The 18,354-nt window shown below is 51.0% G+C and overlaps 1 protein-coding gene across 2 annotated transcripts; it reads right to left on the bottom strand.

The window, feature by feature from the left end:
* Nucleotides 1-644: 644 nt before the first annotated feature.
* Nucleotides 645-11,714, bottom strand: LOC144732566 (divergent protein kinase domain 2A-like). 2 transcript variants are annotated; one of them, XM_078614003.1, is made up of 6 exons: nucleotides 11,456-11,714; nucleotides 7,302-7,857; nucleotides 5,515-6,132; nucleotides 4,168-4,471; nucleotides 3,017-3,454; nucleotides 645-1,775 (listed from the first exon to the last, which is right to left on the bottom strand). In XM_078614003.1, exons 2-6 carry the CDS (start codon nucleotides 7,590-7,592, stop codon nucleotides 1,498-1,500), a joined length of 1,929 nt encoding a protein of 642 aa, XP_078470129.1. In that variant the 5' UTR covers nucleotides 7,593-7,857; nucleotides 11,456-11,714; the 3' UTR covers nucleotides 645-1,497. The 2 variants fall into 2 exon arrangements, with proteins under 2 accessions (XP_078470129.1, XP_078470130.1); XM_078614004.1 differs by lacking the exon at nucleotides 645-1,775 and having other exon boundaries at nucleotides 2,458-3,454.
* Between the last annotated feature and the right edge of the window lie 6,640 nt (nucleotides 11,715-18,354).

The raw sequence follows: 18,354 nt of genomic DNA, 5'->3' as shown, positions 1-18,354 counted from the left end.
GCTGGGGAGGGTGGGGCTGGGTGGGGAGGGGCTGATCACCCGTGGTGCCCTTATAAAACTCAACGTTTAACCTACTCACGCCGGCTTGTGCCCACCCTCACAGTCGGGCATATTTGCGGAATACACCACGCCGCCGTTGACCCTGGCCATTGACCGAGCAACCCAACGTTCCTACCAGCTCCCTACGCAGGAATGTGTTTATGTACGAGAGGAAACCGGAGAGACCGGTGAAAATTCATGCAGAACAGGGGAAGAACATAGTACTCCATATCGAAAGGCAGCTGAGCCAGGAATCGAACCTAGGTCCTTGCTGTTTGACACTATGCATTATCACTGTCATCCTGTTCATATATACGATGCATATTCATTTTTCACTCCTTTCCCCAAATTCAGGTACTGTCACAATTCAGGGTCACGATTTGAATCAAGGAACAATTTTTTTGTTGCCCCAATTTGTATCATCTCATTTGTATTTTGTCTCAAGTTCCTTGTTATACTGTTGCGATTGTTCCACATCGCGCATTCATTTCTTCGCAGGTTCTTACGCGCACAATCGATCCATAACCTTAACTGAAGAATCGTTACGTACTTATTGCGTATGCACCAGCGGCAATGCTGGCTGTGCCCACTCAGGGCGTAAGTCAACGGGGGACACGTCACGAGATGAGAAAACTTACATTCACAATTCCACAGACAGCAGTGCACCTCCCTGCATCAGAACACCTTCTGGAAGATGACACCACAATACATTCAGAGGCAATACACCTCACATGCTTCTGCTATAGGTGTTAATCACATGGAAAATTAGTTTTTAGGCCTTAGTGCTGGTATAAGGCAACGTGACCAAACCAAATGTAATCATGTTTTTTCTTTCGTGCAGTCTGCTGACAAGACTCAATTCACTTGAGAACGCGGTTGAACCCAGAGTTACGGCGCTGCCGGTCCAGCACTCCGACTGGTGTTGGGACCCCTGAGTTACCCAGCCACCTTTGCGTTTCTGCACTTTGCTGCTTTTGCTGGCTTGCCCCGCATCGTCCATGGGCCACAGCTGAAATTGGTACCACCGAAGGTAGCAAAATCTGAGTAGCACCGGTGTAGTTACATGGCTAATAAGAGTGAATTCTTTGATAACCCCCACTCATTTCAAATGGTGATCATGTATAACACTGGTCAACAAAAGACATTTTTTTTTTCTGGCCTGGACTTTTGCAGCTGTTTTAGACTAATTTCAGGGTGCTGATTCCAAATCTGATCTCAGATTTTCTCTATCACATCTCATTTTTATGCTATCGGCATACCCCATTTTCATTGATTTTACCCGAAATTAACTCTGTCACTTATGATTGCAAGTTGTTGCGAGTCAGTGACTGCTTTAGTGTTAAAATATGGTGCTGTATTTTTAGATTAGTGTGTCTATAATATAATTTTATGTAGATATCCACAGTTATTTAATATTTTTCTTCTGCAGTTTTTATTGAAAATGCAATATTTGATATCTCAAAAACCTGATGTGATAGACAAAAACTGATGCCAGATTTGGAATCGGCACCCCAAAATTACCTTAAAACCGTTGGAATACCTTATGCCAGAAAAAGTGTGTTGACCAGTGTAATTCACTGCTTTTGGCCACATACAGAAATTGTAACCGCGAAAGTGATGCCACCTCAGGTAGTACCGACAGGTGAGATGCCCCACCGGCTGGGATCGTGGACTTGCGGCAGGGATACGTATGTCTTTCATCACAAGTGGACACTGCAACCTGGTGTTGTGTGAAGCTGCATGGAAACACGTGAATTATGGTTAAGGACATGGCCAGTCATCTTCTTGGTTCTTTCGGTAAAGTCACGTAGAATGGAAATAATCAAAATAAAATATAATAAAATCATTCTCACGACGTTTCGGTCACAACGCAAGCAGCCGTCCTCAGGTGGAGAACAGGTCGGCTGCTTGCGTTGTGGCCGAAACGTCATGAGAATTATTTTATGATGTTTTATTTTTATTATTTTATTATTTCCATTCTACGTGACTTTACCGAAAGAACCAAGAAGATGAATCCCTGCAGTCACGAAAGCTTTAAATCAAAATTTAACTGACATGGCCAGTATTTCAAGGAAAGTCTTCATCCGTGAGAGTGTTTGATGGGACCACACACCCTGCTGGTGATATCAAGTCAAAACCAGTACTAGAAAATGTTGGTCTGACAGGTCTTAGATGTTATTTTATTCTAGCTATAAAACAATGTCTTATTTTTTCATCCATGAGTTATTTGTACTGCATTGCAATGTGACCAGTGGTCTAAACCATGGTTTTCACAAGGAGTGCACTTACAATGGCTGGGCATTGCTTGATGTAAATATATATACATATTGCAAGGTTTTTACATATTGCAAATGTTCAGCCATACACCCTGATCCACTATAAAAAATGAATAGTTAAAACGTAAATTGTAAACTGTAGTCGTAGGAAAATTGACAGAAGATGAAAGTTATATTTTTTAATAGTTCATTGTTCTGAGCTTCACACAAAACTGTAAATATAATACTGCAACTTTAGGTCGTCCGTTTTGTAAAATTTGTTCACATTCAGACTGTGTTGTGACACCATTGATGAACATCAATCCGCTGGAGTTGAGGCAGGTAATCAAATCTTCACGTTATCACCACCTACAGCAACATCCTCTTCACACCTGGCCACCTATTTTGGTTGGCCTCTCAACAGACTGGATGCTTGAAGTGTTTTAAAATGCAGCTCGCAAAATGTCTGCAAGGACAGCTACCACCGTGTCGCAGAAACGACCTTCATATTTGCTCGCATGATGAGTCCCTGTAGTTTTATCCCATGATGATCTGCCACGAGAATAAGTATCCTTAGTAGGCCTCAAGTGGTCACGGGGCTGTTATGGGTCAGTTCTGGCCCTTGGGGCCTCTGGTTTCCCACAAAAGCCTTTGGCCAAATTCACCGAGGAGACAGCCTTGCCAGGCTCAGCCAAAAGGCACCACCGGCTCCTCCCATTTACCGTCGCCGTCGTGATTCCCGGCCAGCAGCTCCGCCAGGTACGCGCGGAGCTCCCGGGCCGCCCGCACCCTCCTCTCGCCGGGCCTCTCTCCGGCCCCGAGGCCGGGACGGCCCCTCGGGTCAGCGCAGCGTTCCACGAGCCGGACCAGGCGGCCGTTGGAGGCGACGGCGCGCGGGGCCGAGTGGAGGAGCCCGCCGCGGCGGCCACGCCAGAGCGAGCGCGGCGACAGCAGGCTGCGGCACACGGCGTAGAAGTTGTGGTCGTGGTGCGCGCGCGTGCATAGCGCGTCGCGCGAGAACGAGAGGCAGCCCTCGCAGGCGCCGTCCGGCGGGGACGAGTCCATGGCGACAAGGTTGGGGCCGCCGCCGGCGCCAACGTCGCCGTCGTCGCTGTCCTCGCTGCCGCTCTCGTACCACTTGTCCCAGCCGTCGGGTTTTTCTGCACACCGTGGACACGTGTGTGTGTGTGTGAGTTACTATGTGGGGAGCGGTGGTGTAGCGGTCAGCACGCTGCACTACGAACCTGGCGACCCGGGTTCGATTCCCCCTCACGGCAAACACCAGTGACGATTATCTGAACCGGTCCTGGGACTCCCCTAGGTCGACTCAGCCTCAAATGAGTACCTGGTGCGGTGTGTAAACATCGCCGCTAGGGAAACAAAGGCGGTCGGGCGTGGTGCTGGACACCCACCCCCTCGTGTACCGTTCCAGCCTTCATAGGTGCTCGCTAACAGCACTTGCCCCTACAGTCTGTTAAGGCTATATGGGGGATCTTTGTTTGATCTTTGAGTTGAAATGCATAGCAGTCACATACTCTAAACGCATGTTTATGTGGAGGGAAAAATCCACGCGACCACGGGGAAAACATGCAAACTCTAAATATACGTCCATATACATCCATAATAATATACAGGCGTCAGGGTTGGGATCGAACCCATGATATCCTGTATACAAGGCGAGGTCGCCACCATGTTGCCCCTAGAGTTACATCGCATGCACAAACTTAGTAATGTATACAAGCCCTGCCCTCCACCTGTTACACATCTCCCACCATGTAGCCACCTCTAGAAATCTTGCGGCACCGAGCCCCCATCAGATCTCAACAACCAGGGCCCACGCCCTGCCCCTGTACCCCCGGCAAACGGTGCTCACCCTGCCGCAAGGCTCGCTTGTCCACCACGAGCACGTTCTCGGCGTCCACCAGCACGACGCGGCCGTCGCGCTCGCCCACTGCGAAGTTGTCCGGCGTGACGTCGAGGGGGTAGAGCGCGTAGTCCAGGTCGTTGTCGCTGAGCTGCGAGGCGAGGTCCAGGAGCTGCGCGGCCAGATCAGCACGGCGTCGCCACGGCGCGTCCCACAGCTCCCAGAGCGTGGGCCCCACCAGGGCCTCGACCACGAGACGGCCGCATGCGCCGTGGTATTTGGGGAAGGGCCAGCCCTCGTCCGCCGGGAAGCTCTGAGAGAGAGAGAGAGAATAAAAAAACGAGGAAAATCATGGATACGAGTGGATTCTGTATCGCTTTCCAAAATGCGTTCGTTCCTTGGAAATGCTTCATTTGGAGATAAAAACGGGAGCGCTTTCATCAGGCGCACAGGATGCACTTTGTCCGTAGTCCACAATGAGACAACGGGGATCGGACAGCGGCCCTGTCAGTAAGCCAGCGAGCAACCATTTGAAAATTCTAGATTTGAAGCTTTCGTGACTGCAAGGATTCATATTCTTAGGTTTTTTCGGTAAAGTCACGTAGGTAAAAATTTAAATTTAACGAAAAAACCTAAGAATATGAACCATTTGAAACATTTTTGCCAGTTTTCTATGGAATAAGTCCCTAATAGCAACACAGATTTATACTTAAGTTTAATTTATACTGGATCATCATTGTGAGTTATCGTAACCAGCCTTAGTTGGCAAGTGTAAAACAAAGTCGGGAAGGGTATTTAAATATGCAAATACAATCAAAATCAAATGTCTATGGTGATGGGGAGGGGATAGGGATGACCCCGATAACATAAAACATGCAAGATACAAAAGAATATTAAAAGATAGGAAAAGAGATTACAGATCACTTGAAGGGATCTCAGTCATTCTACCTTATTCCTAGGGTTATACATTTTCTCCGAGAGATTTGAATGGATTCTTCATCTCACGACACGACACATGGCATGTGTATATGCAGGGATGAACGACTTCCCATGCTCAGTGCGAGTTGCTGAAGGCATGGCTCACAGGCACGAGAGAATAACCATATTCTTAGGTTTTTTCAGTAAAGTCACGTAGGTAAAAAATAAAAATTAATAAAAGTAAAATCAAAAATATTTTTTTTATTTTATTTTACTTTTATTAATTTTTATTTTAATTTTTTACCTACGTGACTTTACCGAAAAAACCTAAGAATATGAATCCTTGCAGTCACGAAAGCTTCAAATCTAGAGAATAACCAGTTCAATATATTTTGCTGCACTGGAGGGGAGGGATGGCCGGCGTGCGACGCCACTTGCCTGCAGCACGAGCGGCTCGGGGTTGAAGTGCAGCGTCAGCAGCAGCTCTGCCCGCTCGCCCTCGTGCAGGTGGCTCAGCAGCACGCTGCCCGAGTCGCGAGCCTCCGCGTAGCGACGCACCACGCGGTCCAGCAGGCGCTGGGAAGGGCAGTGCACCATGTCCGACCAGCCCGCCACCATCGCCGGCGTCAGCAGTCGCGGCACCACCGCCTGCTGCTGCTGCTGCTGTTGGTGAGGTGGACCTGCCTGTTGAACTTGTATTAAGTTCTGATTCAGCAGCTGCTGCTGTTCAAGTTGTGTCAGCTGCTCTATTTTATTCTGTACCGGGTTGTCAATTAGATTCTGCCCCGGCCGGTGTTGATCGTTGGGGCTCGAGTGCTGCACCTGCCGGGGACCCGAGTGGCTGCCGCCCCCCAGCATGGCCTGGCGGAAAGGCTCCCAGTGCAGCATGGCCAAAGCTGGGAGGCAAGGTGTCACTGCGCCACTGCCGCTGCTGCCCATCGCAGCATCCCGACAGATGTCGCGGTCCAAGGCCGCCAGCTCCGAGGCGCTGCCCAAGCGTTTCAGTACCACAGCCTTGCGGCCTTCTCGCGGGTCGTCATAGTGGCCAAAGTACACCTGGGGATTGGGGGCAACGATCACGTGGTTACCATCTGACGACTTTGCTTGGTCGTCATGAGCATCGTCATCAACCACGAACTGTCCACTGCTGGATTAAGGCCTCCTTCACGGTCTCACTAGACAACAATCCATCAAGATCCTGCACTTGAGCTGGATCAATGTTATCCAGGAGCACGTGTTGTCGCGATATAAGTTGCACAATACAATAGCGTACGATATCAAATTTCACGGTATCAAGATTATTACAATGTAAGTCTTGCGTAATTTAGTAATTGTACTTGACATTGTTAGTGTATTGTGGTTGTGCTTTTTTGTACTTCCGGTAAAAATGAACATTACTTACAAATTCTTAAATGCAGCTTGCTCAACACGAGTGTACCATATATCTTTTCATAATTTTAACTTTCAAATGTCTTCCTCTTTAGGTATTGTCTGTCTACTCAGAAGCGATGATGAAGAAAGTCCCTCCATGGCGGTCAGTCGTCTTCCAATTTCACGGCTTCATTCATTGCCAATCCTTTACAATATATAACACGGATGTTGAGCACAGGCCCAGAGTCTCAAAACATAAAGCGACCGGTAATGAACTGCATTCCTAAGCTTGTAATGAGATTAGAATTAACTCCTTTCTTGAATTGAGCAAGGTTATTGTAAGAGCTTGGGGAAACAGACGACGGGAGAGAATACGCACATAGAGAAGTGTTGTGACCTGAAGTGTTTTGGTTGAACACAACGTGAATGAGACAACACAGTCAGACTAAGTCCTCAACACGGGCAGAGGAATCGATGAGAGAAGTCACGAAAATTGTTTACCATGTCAGTGGCGATAAAAGGGTGAACAAGGTTATACTGCCAACTACATTTTTTTCCTTTATACACCACATGACGACGAAATGAAGTCACGAGCCATCACAGAGTCCTCACTCCTGGTCCTAAAAAGTCCACCTAAAACAGGGGTCGGCAACCAAAATAACAAGAAGAGCCATTTCTTTCCAATTCGGTACAAAATTCAGTATTTCAAGAGCCGCAATGCGTCTGAGTACATACTGTACATACGTACATATCGTCAAGAAGCAGCCCGTAAAGAGCCGCATGCGGCTCCGGAGCCGTAGGTTGCCGACCCCTGACCTAAAACCACCGGCCCGGCACGCTCCACACAAACCGACCTGCTTGACGTTGACAAAATCCAAGAAGCGCAGGCGGTGCCACGAGTCGAGCACGAGCTGCCCGGCCGAGAACTTGCGGCACCAGCTGACGCCGAAGCAGGCTGGGCACGCGTCGGCGCCCACAAAGCGCCGCTCCTTCAAGGGGTTGCCCAGCAGCAGCGGCAGGGCCAGCGACGGAGGCAGCAGCGCCGGGGCGAGGGCCAGCAGCGCCACGACCAGCAGCGCCAACGCCAGGCAGAGGCGCACGGCGCGCCGCTGCCGCTTGCCGGCTAGACGCGGGGACCAGCTCATGCCCGCCGACTTGCTGGTGTGTGTGTGTATGTGTACGTACGTCGGTCAGTCAACCCGTGGCACCTGGGTCTGCCCCGTGACCTCCTGCCGGCGGGCGTTCGACACTTCACGTGGCCTCAAGGTGCACATGGCCTGGCACAAGCGTCGTGGTGACGTCACCGCCACTTAATGGCGAATGGCGGTTGTTGTTGTTGTTGTACGTCGTAGGTGTAGCTGCACGTACGTCGTGTGTTTTTCCAGCAGCAGCCCGCCGAGAGAAGTTGAACTGTGGGAACACGCAGAGGGAGAAGTGGCGTGTTATGTATATCAATGTTGAACTTCTTTTTCACACCGTACGCAGACGACCGTGCTAATCGGAGGTTCTGGGGAAGGACGACAAAATAAACACAAAAAGCAGTTCTAATGAAATGAGTTTTCAATGTAGATTTTTAAAAAATGTATGGCCATTAGCGGCTTCCTTATATCGGAAGACATAATTGTCAGCCATGATCAATCCACTGCTGGATGAAGGCCTCTACAAGGCATCGCCATGTCCAGCACGGTCCTGTGATGTATAGCAAGCTGGTGCACAGGAGCCAGATGTATGAGAGATGCAAATGCAAAGTGGTTAATTGCCACGACGAACTCCGCAGTTCTCACTCCACCACGAGTCAACCTCACTCCACCACGAGTCAACCTCACTCCACCACGAGTCAACCTCACTCCACCACGAGTCAACCTCACTCCACCACGAGTCAACCTCACCATGAGTCAACCTCACTCCACCACGAGTCAACCTCACCACGAGTCAACCTCACTCCACCACGAGTCAACCTCACTCCACCACGAGTCAACCTCACCATGAGTCAACCTCACTCCACCACGAGTCAACCTCACCACGAGTCAACCTCACTCCACCACGAGTCAACCTCACCACGAGTCAACCTCACTCCACCACGAGTCAACCTCACCATGAGTCAACCTCACTCCACCACGAGTCAACCTCACCACGAGTCAACCTCACCACGAGTCAACCTCACTCCACCACGAGTCAACCTCACTCCACCACGAGTCAACCTCACCATGAGTCAACCTCACTCCACCACGAGTCAACCTCACCACGAGTCAACCTCACTCCACCACGAGTCAACCTCACCATGAGTCAACCTCACTCCACCACGAGTCAACCTCACCACGAGTCAACCTCACTCCACCACGAGTCAACCTCACCACGAGTCAACCTCACTCCACCACGAGTCAACCTCACTCCACCACGAGTCAACCTCACCATGAGTCAACCTCACTCCACCACGAGTCAACCTCACTCCACCACGAGTCAACCTCACTCCACCACGAGTCAACCTCACCATGAGTCAACCTCACTCCACCACGAGTCAACCTCACCACGAGTCAACCTCACTCCACCACGAGTCAACCTCACCACGAGTCAACCTCACTCCACCACGAGTCAACCTCACCACGAGTCAACCTCACTCCACCACGAGTCAACCTCACCATGAGTCAACCTCACTCCACCACGAGTCAACCTCACCACGAGTCAACCTCACTCCACCACGAGTCAACCTCACCACGAGTCAACCTCACTCCACCACGAGTCAACCTCACCATAAGTCAACCTCACTCCACCACGAGTCAACCTCACCACGAGTCAACCTCACTCCACCACGAGTCAACCTCACCACGAGTCAACCTCACTCCACCACGAGTCAACCTCACTCCACCACGAGTCAACCTCACCATGAGTCAACCTCACTCCACCACGAGTCAACCTCACCACGAGTCAACCTCACTCCACCACGAGTCAACCTCACTCCACCACGAGTCAACCTCACCATGAGTCAACCTCACTCCACCACGAGTCAACCTCACCACGAGTCAACCTCACTCCACCACGAGTCAACCTCACCATGAGTCAACCTCACTCCACCACGAGTCAACCTCACCACGAGTCAACCTCACTCCACCACGAGTCAACCTCACCACGAGTCAACCTCACTCCACCACGAGTCAACCTCACTCCACCACGAGTCAACCTCACTCCACCACGAGTCAACCTCACCATGAGTCAACCTCACTCCACCACGAGTCAACCTCACCACGAGTCAACCTCACTCCACCACGAGTCAACCTCACCATGAGTCAACCTCACTCCACCACGAGTCAACCTCACCACGAGTCAACCTCACTCCACCACGAGTCAACCTCACTCCACCACGAGTCAACCTCACTCCACCACGAGTCAACCTCACCACGAGTCAACCTCACTCCACCACGAGTCAACCTCACTCCACCACGAGTCAACCTCACTCCACCACGAGTCAACCTTACTCCACCACGAGTCAACCTCACCATGAGTCAACCTCACTCCACCACGAGTCAACCTCACTCCACCACGAGTCAACCTCACCACGAGTCAACCTCACTCCACCACGAGTCAACCTCACTCCACCACGAGTCAACCTCACCACGAGTCAACCTCACTCCACCACGAGTCAACCTCACTCCACCACGAGTCAACCTCACTCCACCACGAGTCAACCTCACTCCACCACGAGTCAACCTCACCATGAGTCAACCTCACTCCACCACGAGTCAACCTCACTCCACCACGAGTCAACCTCACCACGAGTCAACCTCACTCCACCACGAGTCAACCTCACCATGAGTCAACCTCACTCCACCACGAGTCAACCTCACCACGAGTCAACCTCACTCCACCACGAGTCAACCTCACCATGAGTCAACCTCACTCCACCACGAGTCAACCTCACCACGAGTCAACCTCACTCCACCACGAGTCAACCTCACTCCACCACGAGTCAACCTCACTCCACCACGAGTCAACCTCACTCCACCACGAGTCAACCTCACCACGAGTCAACCTCACTCCACCACGAGTCACCCTCACTCCACCACGAGTCAACCTCACCACGAGTCAACCTCACTCCACCACGAGTCAACCTTACTCCACCACGAGTCAACCTCACCATGAGTCAACCTCACTCCACCACGAGTCAACCTCACCACGAGTCAACCTCACTCCACCACGAGTCAACCTCACTCCACCACGAGTCAACCTCACTCCACCACGAGTCAACCTCACTCCACCACGAGTCAACCTCACTCCACCACGAGTCAACCTCACTCCACCACGAGTCAACCTCACCATGAGTCAACCTCACTCCACCACGAGTCAACCTCACTCCACCACGAGTCAACCTCACCACGAGTCAACCTCACTCCACCACGAGTCAACCTCACCATGAGTCAACCTCACTCCACCACGAGTCAACCTCAACTCCACCACACTCCACCTCATTCCACCACACTCCACCACGAATGAACCACACTCCACCGCACACCACCGCGAGTCAAACACACTCCACCACACTCCACCTCGAATCGACCTCCCTCCACCACACTCCACCACGAATGAACCACACTCCACCGCACACCACCACGAGTCAAACACACTCCACCACACTCCACCTCGAATCGACCTCCCTCCACCACACTCCACCACGAGTCAAGCTCACTCCACCTCGTGGCCACACTCCAGCACTGTCTCTATATTGCAAACAGCTGCCCATGCCATCTGCAACACGCGCGCGCACAAACCACCGCACAGCGTTTGTCGATGCGCTGCTGGATAAAAACATCCCACACGCGGTGCAGGTCGTGGGAGTTATTTGACCATACTTCACCACGCTGGTTAGTGCGGGCTGAAGTATGATGATGCGTCTGCACTGCCCACAAGAGTACGCAGCGAATACGGTTTAATGCGCTTTGCGCGTGTCTGAAGTCGTCTGGAGTTCGAGTACGCACACTCGGCCGAAGCCTCCCGTCTTTCCTAGAAGCCCTACCGGGAGAGAGGCGAGGTGACCCCGCCGGCTTCGCTTGACCGCGACGGTTCCCGCCTCCAGGTCTTGGCAGATATTTAAAAATGTTTTTTGTAACAGGAATAAAAACGAGCACTCTGGCGTGCAACTTAAAACACACAAAGACTGTTTCGACACGCGGGATTCGTTCGTGAAACGACGCTTAGCGACAAAAAAGGCGATTTTTTTCATAGAAATTCTTAACCGCGCAGTGCAGCTGAGGAGGCCGTGGAACCGGTTCCACCGTTACATTCAATGGGAACCGGATCCCGGGTAGCGGAGTTCGCTGAGGAACCGGTTACGATGCTCGGAGATTCCCGCCCCCCGCCCCCCAGCCCCCCGCCCTCAGCCCCCCGCCCCCCGCCCCCCGCCCCCCAGCCCCCCGCCCTCCAGCCCCCCGCCCCCCGCCCCCCGCCCCCCAGCCCCCCGCCCCCCGCCCTCAGCCCCCCGCCCCCCGCCCTCAGCCCCCCGCCCTCAGCCCCCCGCCCCCCAGCCCCCCGCCCCCGCCCTCAGCCCCCCGCCCTCAGCCCCCCGCCCCCCAGCCCCCCGCCCTCAGCCAGCCCCCCGCCCTCAGCCCCCCGCCCTCAGCCCCCCGCCCCCCGCCCCCCAGCCCCCCGCCCTCAGCCCCCCGCCCCCCGCCCTCAGCCCCCCGCCCCCCAGCCCCCCGCCCCCGCCCTCAGCCCCCCGCCCTCAGCCCCCCGCCCCCCAGCCCCCCAGCCCCCCGCCCTCAGCCCCCCGCCCCCCAGCCCCCCGCCCCCGCCCTCAGCCCCCCGCCCTCAGCCCCCCGCCCCCCGCCCTCAGCCCCCCGCCCTCAGCCCCCCGCCCCCCAGCCCCCCGCCCCCCGCCCTCAGCCCCCCGCCCCCCGCCCTCAGCCCCCCGCCCTCAGCCCCCCGCCCCCCAGCCCCCCGCCCCCGCCCTCAGGCCCCCGCCCTCAGCCCCCCGCCCCCCAGCCCCCCGCCCTCAGCCCCCCGCCCTCAGCCCCCCGCCCTCAGCCCCCCGCCCCCCAGCCCCCCGCCCCCCAGCCCCCCGCCCCCCAGCCCCCTGCCCTCAGCCCCCCGCCCTCAGCCCCCCGCCCTCAGCCCCCCGCCCTCAGCCCCCCGCCCTCAGCCCCCCGCCTTGAGACCCGGCAAAGCTTTCCTGGCTAAACAAGTTTATGTAACGCATTTGACGTGAGACCCCTGCAGCCACTAGAGGTCGCTATACCACCAAGCACAAATCAGAAAACCACCACATTTGTTGTTAAGCACGCATCTGTTTTATAACGGAACAGAAAGCCATGAAGAGGATGACAAGGGTCAGAGGGTTTGACTTGGTCACTTTAACTTTTACACGGTGGGGCCCCACGATAAAACTGGAAATGTTAAGGCAGTTGATGAATTAACTTTTGGTTGCCACCTCTGACAATAAAATCGGGACACATCTTGGGCGATCTACATGTAAATGCATCGTCTTGAGTTGGTGGTTTAATATTACCGTACCGACTGTGGAGGTTTGCGGTTCAAACACTGGCAGGAGGCCCTGATTGACACTGTGGGTGTATTAACCACGCAGTGGATGTGAGACATACCGTGACATGATTTGAAGAAGACTCCGCTGCTATGTGCTGGCGTTATGATCCCAAAATTTAAACAACAACCACCAATCAAGAACATTACTCGCAAATTACTTAACTGGGAAATACAGAAATTGTTGCCCCTTAATGCAAATAAAGCTTGGCAGGACCCTCCTGAAAATTATTGAGACTCAGTGGGGCTTGAGTCATAGCAACCATGCAAGAATTGGGACTATTCCTGTGCCAGGAAGATTTACATAATTCCCAGGACACCTTCCTCGACGAATGGTCCTGTGACCACCAGGACAGGTGAAAACTCTAACAATGAACGGTTTGAACTGACATATTAACGATTGCCCAGAAGTAGACATGAGAGAATTTCCACTTTTTTCAGAGCGACGCTCTGAAAAAAGTGGAAAAAATAATTGGGGGGAAATTATCGAGAAAACATTGGCCTTTCGCAGCCTCTGTGCGTCTCCCGCCAAGCTCAATATACTCGCGAAATATTTTAGCACTCTGGTCTGTCAGCTATGGAGCCATGGCTATTATAAAATCCAATACGCTATGCAGAAGACAGAAACGGAGCATTCGGAATCGGTGGGTTGTCCATAAATGGATCGCCCTGGGTTGCAACCACTTGTATTTTTTATCATAGTTCCTGAGCTCAGGCCCAAAACGCTAAGTGGCCAGTAACAAACAGCACTATCGAAGGTGTAATAAATACCACAAAAAATGTAATGGCAATTGCCCTACGGTTCGCTACCTGCATAGGAATGTGTCATTTCCACCACTGGCTCAGTATGTCCAATATGGATGAGCAAGAGATTAGTGAGTGGGTTGCTGTCACAACTAAAAAAATATGAAAGTGATGAAAAGAAATGCCCGCGAGCAAATATATAGTAGTCTGGTGGAATTGATTGGACAGGAAGACAGATTACGGACACGCGGCCTTCATGCCATGGTGTTTAGTAGGAGTGGCACAGCGCTTTGTTAATCCACTGCTGGATGAAGGTCTCCCATCACTGTGCAGGTCACGGGTTATTTGATCAAATTATACCACGCCGGTCAATGCGGGTTGGTGGTGAAGGCAGCGAGCATAGACGCGGGACCATAGAATTACAGCGCAATAATGTATTTTTCTGTACTGTCCTCTGTTACCCAATAAATAGCTCCCGCCGCCTATAACGCCTGTTATGCATGGCGGTCGCCTATCATAATTGCTGAATAGTGACTCTCACCGCGTATACACCAGGCGTGGGGACCTACCTGCCTTGCTGGTGGCCCAATAGAACTTCCAAACAACTTGTGTGGCTCACACATGAGCGTGGTCTGAAGTCACTTCTGTCAGCGCTCTTGTAATCTGCTGACCCGCCCATACTGGACCTCTGTGAAAAAGAGCTTCACGGCTCATCGGATTCCTCCAGCCTTCATGAAGACTGATTCAGTGCAAGAGGGCCCTTGCAGTGGCAGTAGTGACTGAGCTTGCTACAGCGACAAACACAGTGCTGATTCCAGGTGGAAATAATACTCATGTTATTGGCTCCAAAAGTCAGGAACCGGCAATTGTTTACAGTGGAATTGTGGTCATGCATCCACTGATTGGCACGCGTGAACGAACAAGCATCATGGTGGCATTAGTCACTACCTTAATTGATCACTTCAAAATGGTAAAACTTACAATTATTGATCTAGACGTTTCTATACATTGCAGAAAACCGGTAACCCGGTTTTGACCGTTTTTTTCACGCTATCAGTAACGCAAAAACATATTTTAGTAACCCCACTCTAGTACCCAATTCGTGTGGCTAAGATCCTTAAAGTAAAGGATAAATATGGGGAGCGAGATATTCACTCCCTCGGCTGGTATGCAGGAGGTCGTTGGTTCGATCTCGATCCTAACGCATGGATATTTGGAGTGTGCGTGCTCTCCCCGTGTTCTAATGGATTTTTCTCCGGGTCCTCCGGGTTTTCCCTCCACATGGACATGCGTTTAGAGTATTTAATTCCTATGCATTTCCACATAAGCCGCTTTGTTGAGCTATCATTTGTGGCCAGGTCACTTCTTAAAAAGAGCTGCATGGGGTATATCGCTCAGTGGGCTTTACCTGGTAAAAATAAAAAATAAAATAGTCAAACTATATTTATACTGTGAGCCAAAATCGAAGTAGTGGTAGGCGTCACGTGGCCGAGGGCTCTATGAAGTGATGTCACCGGCTATAGGTTCCCCACTCCTGGCTTGAACGTGCTCACGTATGTCGCGCGGAGTGTCACCTTTTTAGGAAGTGATGGCTCGTTTCGGGTCAGGGTGTGTCCTCTAAGCGTCACCTGTTACCGCATTGCTGAAGAGGGCCGCAGCGCAGATCTGTGTACAGAAAAGCCCTCGGGCGACAACCAATAACCAAAGGAGCAAAACAGAACCAAAAGCGTCAACAAGAGCATCTCGTTTGCATCGATGCAACCAAACCGAAACATCGCAGCATAAAAAAAATACGTGCAAAACAGTGGCAAGGCGAATTCCATTCGGTGACACTGTATTTTTCAATCGGAGAAATGGCAATCACCGTGAGTTTTTTTTAAATGCCTTTTGAGTGCGAGGTACAAAAACAATCCCAGAGACTGTGGGTTTGGTCTAAGCTTCCCCCCCGGTTTCTGTGCGAAGGCCAAATAAAAAGGACGTCTGGCTCAAATGAGCATCGAAGTGGTACCCATCTCCCGATTACAGCCCCTCAGCCAGCGGTAGAAATTCTACGTTCCTATTGCCGGGGCGAGTTTGTCCATAGGACACCCATTGTTGATATCTCTACAAAGTGGTACCTATTTTTTTTTACGTCTTCGGAGGGATGATGGGCTGAATTAACCCCTCGACCAGGATTTGAACTCGCAACCTTTCCGATTGCAAAGCCGCTCGCTATCTACCGCTGAACCACGTGAATGTCATTGGTTAGCTTCTATTTCGAAACTTCATCTAGGCATTGCTAGAATAAAAAAAACACCGGATTAAAGAAAAAATATAGCGGAACGTGATTTCTTTTTACGTAAAAAAAAATTGCCTGGAGCTTTTTGAAAGAGAAATGAGCGGCCTTTCTATCCAAATATCAAGGAAGAAAATGAAAGCCTTTCACCAAGATTAAAGTGAGGTCCCGTGGCTTTAGTGCTGAGTTGCTTGCCTTAATTGAGGCTTCACGGCTTCAACCACCGTTCAATCCCTCCACCAGGCAGTATGGGTGATTGATACGAGGGCACGTTTATAACATGAATTAGCAGCAATCCCACACGTCACATCACATCCTGTCCGCACGTCGAGTCAATTTGTGGATACTACTTCGTGGGTGTTCGCGGTTGTGCTGCTGTTCATCTCTCCCATGTGTTTGTGTGTGGGGGGGGGGCGGTGTTCTTTAGTGGGGAGCGGTAGTGTAGCGGTTAGCGTGCTGCGCTATGAATCTGGCGACCCGGGTTCGATTCCTGCTCACGGCTAACACCAGTGACGATTATCTGAACCGGTCCTGGGCCTCCCCTAGGTCGACTCAGCCTTAAACGAGTACCTGGTGCGGTGTGTAAACATCGCCACTGGGGAGACAAAGGCGGTGCTGGCCACCCACCCCCTCGTTCGTGTACCGTTCCGGCCTTCATAGGTGCTCGCTAACAGCACTTGCCCCTACAGTCTGTTAAGGCTATACGGGGGATCTTTGTCTTTACTGTGCCGGCACGATGCCCTCTCGTTTTTGTCCACTGTGTCTATTGAGTATCCCACAAATTGATGTGCACTGCATTCAGGTTGTAGTTGATGTGTTTGGGAGTTGTACCGCATTTAAAACAAATATCTTATATTTCGATTTAAAGCTTTCGTGACTGCAGGGATTCATCTTCTTGGTTCTTTCGGTAAAGTCACGTAGAAGGGAAGTAATAAAATAATAAAAATAAATATATTATTATATAATATTATTTTATTTTATTATTTAATTATGTTTTATTTTTATTATTGTATTACTTCCCTTCTACGTGACTTTACCGAAAGAACCAAGAAGATAAAATAAATTTATATTGCGCAAATAATCTACGGGGGGGGGAGGCAGCGAGTCATTCCGTCCCCCCCCTTCCTCCACATAATAGGCTCCATGGTGGGAGATATAGGGACAGTAAATTGGCAGCATGAATTACAATAATATTTCAAGGCCATCCTGACGATTATGCCGGATTCAATCCACTGCTGGATTAGGAACTCACTACATCATATCGGCCCAGTTGCCACCTGTTCAGGTTTTCCCTGGGAAGTATCATGTATTTACACTATTCATCGCTGACTCAGGTAGGTGACAGCCCTGCCAATGTGTCTGAGATTTGGCATCTGTATTCCGGCGACAAGAATTTGTTTGTACCGAGATCTAGTACCGAAATTGCGTTGAACTTTATTGCAGTGGAACTACACAGTTTGACATACAGTACCTCGGCTGGCTGAGAAATATGTCTGTGTTTGGTCTGTGGAGAAGATGCAAACTCTACACGTCGGGCAAAGGGAGTTGTTTGGCCACAATTCATCACATTGTTCAGTCAGGATTGCTACAGAGGGTGCACACGGCTGGTCCAGATATCGTTCACCACCGCAGTGATAAGATGTTATAACTACCTCGTGGGTTCGATCTGTATATTTGGAGTTTGCATGTTCTCCCTGTGGTCGCGTGGAATATTCTCTGGGTGCTTTGATTTTTTCCCTCCACACTTAGAAGCATGCGTTTAGAGTATTCAGTTGCTATACATTTACACGTGATAAGCCACTTCGTTGGGTTATCATTTGTGGCCAGGTCGTTTCTGAAAAACAGCTATACATCTCAGTTTAGTTTAGTACGACGCTGATGTTAGCTGTGGCCGGGAGTTCAAGTTGTACGGTTCTTTTTGTCGCGCGCTAATCGCCGTGTCACCTTTCCCCCCAAATAAACCAACGTTTGGAAAGACATCAATTGCCCTTCAACACTGCCCAGATGTTGGCACCGGTGTTGGTGTGAGTTGTGTCTGGCGAGATTTGTAGAGATTTGTTCGAGGAGTTTTGTGTGTGGGGGGGGGTTCGTGAAAAAACATTGCCAAATTGCGGCATGTTTTTCGACGGGTGGACAGACATTCCCGAACACATTAATACGGCGCATACAGTATGGACTCCCTTAAAAAAAATCTAAATAAAGGGAATTTAAATCAACAGAATTTTTTTTATTGCTGCAGAAATCATGGACATACAATGCATAGCATAACCCACGGAAGCTTAAAGTCAGTTAGGATGAGCTTAGCAATAGCTTACTGCTGATGTAAAATTGAAACACATCACGTACAAACTCGAGCACAC

This window comes from Lampetra planeri, chromosome 43 (assembly GCF_965212315.1).
Source record: "Lampetra planeri chromosome 43, kcLamPlan1.2.h2, whole genome shotgun sequence".
Taxonomy (NCBI): domain Eukaryota; kingdom Metazoa; phylum Chordata; class Hyperoartia; order Petromyzontiformes; family Petromyzontidae; genus Lampetra; species Lampetra planeri.
Note: the sequence above shows the minus strand (reverse complement) of the source record. Positions and strands in the feature narration are given on the sequence as shown.

Bases quoted from the DNA above. Each gene is read 5' to 3' on its own strand.
- LOC144732566 (XM_078614003.1), bottom strand. From the start codon at position 7,592: ATGAGCTGGTCCCCGCGTCTAGCCGGCAAGCGGCAGCGGCGCGCCGTG. The intron at 6,133-7,301 runs GTCGGTTTGTGT...CCCAATCCCCAG, and splicing joins ATTTTGTCAACGTCAAGCAG to GTGTACTTTGGCCACTATGA. The intron at 1,776-3,016 runs GTAAATGGGAGG...GTTTCCATGCAG, and splicing joins CGGGAATCACGACGGCGACG to CTTCACACAACACCAGGTTG.